The following is a 7,641-nucleotide window of genomic DNA, read 5'->3' on the forward strand; positions in this document are numbered from 1 at the left end:
CACTGCCCATTAAAAGATGGCCTTACAAAGGCAGCTCTTTTCTTAGGAATGACATATGGTGCATGGCAGGCATGCTCATTCGCAGGTACGGTATCGCGTCGATTATCGAGGTCACAGTAGGTGTGCTTCGTAACGGAACGAAGCCGACAGTGGAACTGAGCTACCCTAAGTACCTGCAGTTAGAAGACTACTCGCTCAGCGAAGTCGCCGACACCTTGCGCTCTGCCGTTTTTGAGGAAGCCAGGGAGTTTGGAAGCGCTGAAGTTGCTCCGACTTTGGATAACCTGGCCTCTCAGATTACCACAGTAGTCAGAAGCCTAGCAAACCTTAAAGGAAACAAGACCGTTTGACAAGTGCTCTTCGCCAAGTTCGAGGACGTCGACGACAACGTCAGCTTGTTCCTCAGGTCTATCTTTGAGGACGGCGTGAGTGAGGGCACAGCGGTGGTGATAAGAAATCCGCGCCTGCTCATCGATCAACTGCAAGCGCTCACATCATCAGCGAGCGTTGCTGCTTTTGCAAATTATCTCGGTTTCCGCATTCTGGTCTACTTCGCGGCACTCTTTGATTCCGATCGCGCGAAAAACCTCCGAAGAATTTTTAGCGTCGAGCTTGCAGGTCGAGTGCTGCCTCCTAAAATGGGCTGGCTTCTGTGCCTCCGAGCGGTAGAGAGCGTACAACCAGCGTGCCTCATGAAGGCTCTGGCCATGCATCAAGCCGCCGCAAGAGTAACCGCCGCGAGTCGCCTGTGGCTGGCTCGTTTGGAGGGCCAGTTGTACCGCAACCTGCCTTTTATCTCCTGGTTGTCTGACAAAAGTCTCAAGATGGTCAGTCACAGGCTGCCAAGATTACATATAGTGCGTTACTTTGAGTCGTCGCCGTTTGGAGAAGACCTCTGCACTCTGAAGCCTTCCGACAAAATGAGCGAGGTTGGCTCGTTACAAATGTTTGCTCGTACCGCAGGAAGGTATCACAGAGAACGGCTGCGCCAAATTAGCAAGAAGACAAGACCTCTCACTCCAGGTTATGCTTTCAATATGGATAGCAGGTGAGTGTCCCGCTTCTAATCCGCCATTGGAACTGTGCATGTGCAGATAGAAGTAAACAGAACATGTTATAGCCTTCTAACCCAACTTGCTAGTTACCTATTTATAATTAGGAGGCATAGCATGTGAATGCTGGTAGGTAGCGTTCATTGCTGCGATTTCTCATGGACACACGTCTTCTGATTTCTGCCAGGACAGATGCTATTGCGTTTAGAACAGTGTAGCGTGCTCCGTTTCCTTATGTGAGCACCTGTGCGTGCGAAACTGCTTCTCTGTCTGCCATGTTGAATGTAGGTGTCTGTGCGATTAACGTCAAGCATAAATTATCTGCATGTTATTCACGTCATAGCCCTTTGGTAACGACGCATGCATAAAAAGCAGCTAAGAAATTTCGAACTCCAACCTTAAACCAGTTTTTTTTTTCAACATCAATGGTGTTGTGGAACCCCCCCCCCCCCCCCCAAAAAAAAAAAAAAAAAGCCTCAAGATGGGCTTGAGAGATTCCGTGGCCTTTGTGTGCATGCCAAAATGCAGCAAGTATCATACATCATCATACAGATTCACATTACATATATTATAAGCTCTACAACGCTAAGCTGATTCGCCGCCGCGGTGGCTCAGTGGTTATGGTGCTCGGCTGCTGACCCAAAAGACGCGGGTTCGATCCCGGCCGCGGCGGCTAGAATTTCTTTGGAGGAGAAATTCTAGAGGCCCGTGTACTGTGCGATGTCAGTGCACGTTAAAGAACCCCAGGTGGTCGAAATTTCCGGAGCCCTCCACTACGGCGTCTCCCATAGCCTTAGTCGCTTTGGGACGTTAAACCCCACAAACCAAACCAAACCTAAGCTGATTCAAGGCAAATGGGAGAAAACTTCTGCCACTTTGAAACGGCTAACTAATTGGCCGTCTCCCCACCCTTGTTGGCTTTGGCTGGGCTGTATACTAATGGCTGTACTACGCTGTGTGCCCAACTGCTTGTATAGTCATACTTGTTTATGCAGGTACAGCGAGGCAGAACAGGCTGTGTACGTCCCGGTGGGCCTAGTGAACAGTTCGTGGGTAGCTGACAGCTCGCTGCTCGCCTTCCACGCTTCTCGCACGGCGGTGAGGCTCTACACAGGGCTTCTCCCCGTAGCCTACCAGCACTGGGACAGCAACGAGGACGCGGAATCCCAATGGCTGTTGGACGCTGGCTCACGTCGCCGCCTGGACAGCCTGCTTGACTGCTTAGCGAGGGACTTCTCTGCCCTTCCGAGCTCACTGCAGCCTTCTTGGCCCGGCGTGGTGGGAGACGCTTCTGAGGTCCGCTATCCTCTGTTGGCACAGACTGCTGCCCTGGCGCTCGCCTTCTCTGCCTTCAAGGTGGGTACGAGCACTTACCGCGTGCCGTTGACCGAAGGCTATTGGAATTAAAGTGGCGTCAAAACTTTTCTTTTTGCTGAAGCGAGAGACCTTAGAATTGTAGGCTTTATTTTTATGTTTCAAAATTCAAGAATCATGTTCGCAATACCTCTTTCACCCATGAGTGCCTCGTGATAGTCAAAACCTTTCTTGTGATTTAATTTTGAGGGACTTGGCAGCGCTGTCACTCATCATTGATCAGCGCTCGCATTTCTACCAATCACGTAGCGCGCGCGTTTAAGAAAAAAATGTTGCAAACGCATTAGATGGGTAAAATGTGATGAGAGCTGGTTCGCTTTTTTTTATATCACCTCTTTGCACCCCCTCCCCGCCCCCCTAAAAAAAGCCCAAGTTTTCTCATCCTTATTCTCGTACTTCCGCAGAAGGAATAGAAGGAATGGGCTACAGTGTGCCGCTCCATTTCAGCTTAGTACGTTTTACAGGGGATTTCTTTTTGCTCTTCTCTTGTTAGAATGATTTCCCCTTGAACCCTTGAAATATTCCTCTCAAAAGAAAGAACGACATGAATGAAAAAGGTAGGGAGGGAGGGAGGAGGGCATGGAGGGAGGGAGGGAGGGAGGGAGGGAGGGAGGGAGGGAGGGAGGGAGGGAGGGAGGGAGGGAGGGAGGGAGGGAGGCAGGCAGGCAGGCAGGCAGGCAGGGAGGCAGGCAGGCAGGCAGGCAGGCAGGCAGGCAGGCAGGCAGGCAGGCGCTGAGGACGACTCTATCCAATTACTGTTCGCAGTAAAAAAAAAAAAATTCTGCCTTTTTGTGACTATTTTAATGTTTTTTTCCGGCAGCGGAACACCCATTCACCGCTGAGAAAAATAAATTTAAAAATCTTCCCGCCCCTCGATTCAAAATCACGACGTCCATCTACACTGAGGACTGGTTACCGCCGTTTTGAAGTGAATGGCGCTGTAGCATAGCCTCCGGAATCGACGCCGAAGTTTCGGGGTCAACGCATACAGTTTATTTGCGAAATCGGCTGTTGATGGCGACATCTGTATTTCATTTTTCGATCTTTACTAGCCAAGAGAGGTCTCTCTGGCGTTAGAAGCTTAACTTCAATTTGTCCCCACTGACTTAGAGCAAGCGCCCCGGCTAGACTCGCCCCGCACTCCGACTCAAAATAAGGTTTTCAGATCGTCGCCTCGGCTTCCATCGAATAACAGAAAGTCGCCAAATGACAACTACGAAATCGGAAATCTGCAGTGTTTTCTTTTCCTCTGTCCACGACCACCTTGGGCTTTTTGTTTTTGTTTCTTCATTTTACCTTACTTTGCCTCTGCGGAGGCTCAGTGGTTATGGCTCGGTTGCTGACCTGAAAGACGCGGTTTCGATCTCGGCCGCCACTGTCGAATTTCGATGAAGCCGAAACTCTAAGAGGCCAGTGTACTGTGCGATGTCAGTGCACGTTAAAGAGCCCCATGCGGTCGAAACTTCCGGAGCCCTCCACTACGGCGTCCCTCATAGCCTGAGTCGCTTTGGGAGGTTAAGCCCCCATAAGCTATAAACCAATGATTTATACTTTCTTCATTCACCTTCCCGCGTCTAGAGTGGCTAAAGTGAGGCTCTCTCTCCTCACTTCTTGCACGTCGCAATAGGCTGTCTTGCTGCGGTTCGACGCAGTATTCCTTCAGAAGAGAGCAGCTAGCTGTTCCATTTATAAGCGATACTTGTAAAGGTATTATTTAATACTGAACTGATTCTGAACGCGCCGCACGCTCCCACGTGTGCTTCACGCACCCTAATTGCCCTCACGAAGCTATATGCGAAGTCAGCTTAACAGCACCAATCTCTCGATCAGTTAGAGAAAACCAGTTGAATAAAAGTTGTAGTTATTTCGGCTTGTGTCTCTTTTAACTCGTCGTGAAAAATACCGTCTCGATTTCTCTGTACGCGGGAAATCCGTAGAATTTCAACAAATGCTCGTTCTGTCTGGAGTTTGCTGTTCCGCCCTGATTGCCCACTGCCCTCTGCGCGCAGGATCTGTTGAATGCGGACCACAGCCAGCGGTCGGACTTCAGGCTGCAGCCTCTCAGCGCCGTGTCTTCCGAGCAGCTCTTCTTCCTTTACTACGCGCTGGACAATTGCGAGCGCAGCGACGAGCAGTACCAGACGCGCCAGTTCCGCGCCTGGCATCGCCTGCCTCCCGAGCACCGCGTCAACTTCCCGCTGCGCCACCTTCCTCAGTTCCCGCGCGCTTTCCGATGCGGCAGTTTCTCCGACGGCCCATCTTCGGCGGATGTGGAGGAGCAACCTATGGCGGCGCCCGAGAAGTCGTGTTGCGACGTGGTTCGTTGGAACACAAGCCTGGTGCATGGCTCGCGACGCCGGTACGGGCGGCGCAGCCCCGTCAAAGCACCCTTCGATCAGGCTAGGCTCGCTGGGGCAGTAGTCAACGTCCCGGACAGCAACTCACCTAGGCTTGTTGGCTACGGGGAAATCGTAGAGCGCCCAGAATTGTCGGCGTCTTATTGATAGCTTCGTGTACGTATGGTCCGTTCACTGCTCCGATGCCTCTACATGTAAAATAACCTTGACGCTATTTTGTTGTCAATGTAAGTACCTCGATGCAAGGGCGTCCGCAGAATTTTTTGCAGGGGGGGGCCCCATTGGTTTTTGGCGCCGGAGGGGGGGGGGGGGGGTATGTTCGTAGCAAAAAGGCACTATTTGCGGACTATATTTATTTATTTATATATAAATAAAAAAAATAAGTTAAATACACACATGAAAGAAAAATTACAAACAGCAAATTAAAGCGTGGCTAGGAGAGATACATTGGAGTTTATCAACGAAGAAACAATCAAAATTAATAAAAATGCAAAAAGATACTGCCACTTCGTGGAGAAGAGTGCTCAGTCTTGCTGCATACGGGTTCAAGACTCACCCGGATTGATGACCAGCACACAGCACAATATGGTCACAAACACGCAACTACAGTCACTCAGTCAGTCTTCCTTGAACAGCAACTCTAGGCGCCTCGGATTTTTCTGGGCGAATTGCGTGATTACGCGGGTGATAAATTCATTTCTGTGCTTCATTACACGCTCTCGGTGCGCACTCATCATACACATTGATTGGAAAAACGGTTGAACGCGTACGTTGAAAACAAAAGATGACTATATATACAACGAAAACTTATTTACAAGATAAATGCACGCTCACAGCTTTATACACCTCGTTCCATCTTGCTCGCGCATCCGCACAATCGAGCAACCGCACACACACTGCTCGCCGCTCGTCGTTTTCTCGTCCGCTGTCTTGGTTGTTTTCAGCTTCGTTGACAACCGGCCACTAAAAACACCGAAGCACAAACACAGCGGCGTGCACACGTGCAAGGGCTTACTTCCGCGCGACTTCCGAGGGGAAGGGATACTCGCCACTCCGGTCGGAAAATTTGTTTTGTGTGTTCTTATGGTGTTCAGAGCCCCAAAACGACTCAGGCTATGAGGGACGGAGTTGTACAGAGTTTCGTATAATGTCGACCATCTGGGTCTCTCCCATGCACTGACATCGCACAGTACATGAGCGCTGTTGTGATTTGAGACCCAGCCAGAGGTGACAGGCGAGCCAGGCAGGCGCCATCGGGCTGCGTTGACCAAAGGCGCTGGTTTTCGGAGAAGACGCAAGGAACGCTGGTGTGGGGGCGCCTCTAGAGACTGCGTCGCCGTGAACAAAAGCAGCTAATCCCCTTTGCCGAAGATTCTGAAAGCGGCGCTTCTACCGAACTGCGCTCTCCCGTGGATCGGAGGAGACAGCGAGCGGCGGCGCCCACTCATCGCCCGCTTGCCCCTGAGCAGCCCGACAAAGCGGGGTGGACACGGCTGATTTGTCCTTCCCTCCTGAAGAATTCATCGGTGGCCGGCGTAACGAAGGCGAAAACAAGATGCCCTGTGCACTGTCTGCCTCCGTGTCGCTATCTGTCTAGATATCAAAGAAACAGACACCCATCTCAAGGCGGCTCGAAACACATGCTCGCCGGTGCCGCTGTATGTCTGCAACAGGTCGCCCTTCAACAGAGCTAACGATGGTGTGGTTTGAAAACGGCGTAAAGACGCGTGCCCGGATGCGGCAATTCGCAGATGTGACCCAAAGCGTGGAAGCAGGGCTGCTTTTACCCTTTGGCTGAGCGCACCACCGCCCCTGGCGTGCGGCCATCACTCACGGTTCGAGTGAGTGATTTTCCAGGGGGGTGCAGCCGCCCCCCCTTGCCCCCCCCCCTCCGGACGCCCATGCCTCGATGTGATGATATTCGATATACCAGTGTGCTAAATGTAAAGTTGAATTCTTCCAGTGAATGCCTCACAGCTTACCCCGCGCCGTGAAACTTTGCGCATATTCCAGTCTGCGACATTCTGGAGGCAATGGAGTGACGCGTGTTCAACCTTTGCAATTATTTGTGATGTTCAAGCTCTCCTTAAGCGTTATTTATAATTGGAATAAACTCCTCGCCTTTCTTTCCTTTTGCGTGGTGCCTGTAAAATACTATAGCGTGGGCTGGAATAGCATGGGCTGGAAGAGCAACCTGGGATGCACAAGGCCCACCGCTGGGAGCACCTGCCATGGCAGGGCAGTGGCGCACCGCTTCACCACTGCACCACTGCACCACTGCGCCACTGCACCAGGAAAGTATGAGGACTCCAAGGCATCTGTGAATGTAAAGTAGGAATGAACTGCTTATATGGGAATTAACCCGCTACTATCGCTCGCACCTTTTAAAGGTGCACTGAAGAGGATTCTGAACTTGTATTTTTGCCGCGGGAACTCTATCTACACGTTCCGAGAATTCTTAGAAACTGCGACTTATTGCACTCTGTGGCCGATATCTCTAATTAAATCGAATTAACGTCCGCCTAGCGCCTTTATTTTTTTAATTCTCCGCGTACGGTGGGCGGAGTCGACCAACGCGTGAAGTGCCTTTACGCCAGCTCCGTGGAGGCTTTGCTTTCGCTTTATTTTGTTTTTTAGGTTTCCATGAATAAATAGTTTCATTAGCAGATAATATAGCCGCAAAATAAGCCCGGAGAAATAAAAATACGCGCGGACTATTTGCTACTACGGACTACTACGTATTACTCGGCCGATGGCAGAGCGGCAAGCCGCCACGGGACTGGGTGAAAGGCGCTCCACGCGTTGGTCGACTCCGCCCACCGTACGCGGGAGAATTAAAAAAGAAAAGGCGGGAGCCG

General features: G+C 51.1%; 1 protein-coding gene across 1 annotated transcript; it reads left to right on the forward strand.

The window, feature by feature from the left end:
• Positions 1 to 920: 920 nt before the first annotated feature.
• On the forward strand, positions 921 to 4,930 carry LOC149343293 (uncharacterized). The gene is made up of 3 exons (XM_089546925.1): positions 921 to 1,048; positions 2,048 to 2,408; positions 4,436 to 4,930. The coding sequence occupies exons 1-3, from the start codon at positions 921 to 923 to the stop codon at positions 4,928 to 4,930; spliced, it is 984 nt and encodes a 327-aa protein (XP_089403051.1).
• The last annotated feature ends 2,711 nt before the right edge of the window (positions 4,931 to 7,641 follow it).

The sequence above is a fragment of the Amblyomma mixtum genome, chromosome 5, assembly GCF_055824585.1.
Source record: "Amblyomma mixtum isolate Tamu chromosome 5, ASM5582458v1, whole genome shotgun sequence".
Classification (NCBI taxonomy): Eukaryota; Metazoa; Arthropoda; class Arachnida; order Ixodida; family Ixodidae; genus Amblyomma; species Amblyomma mixtum.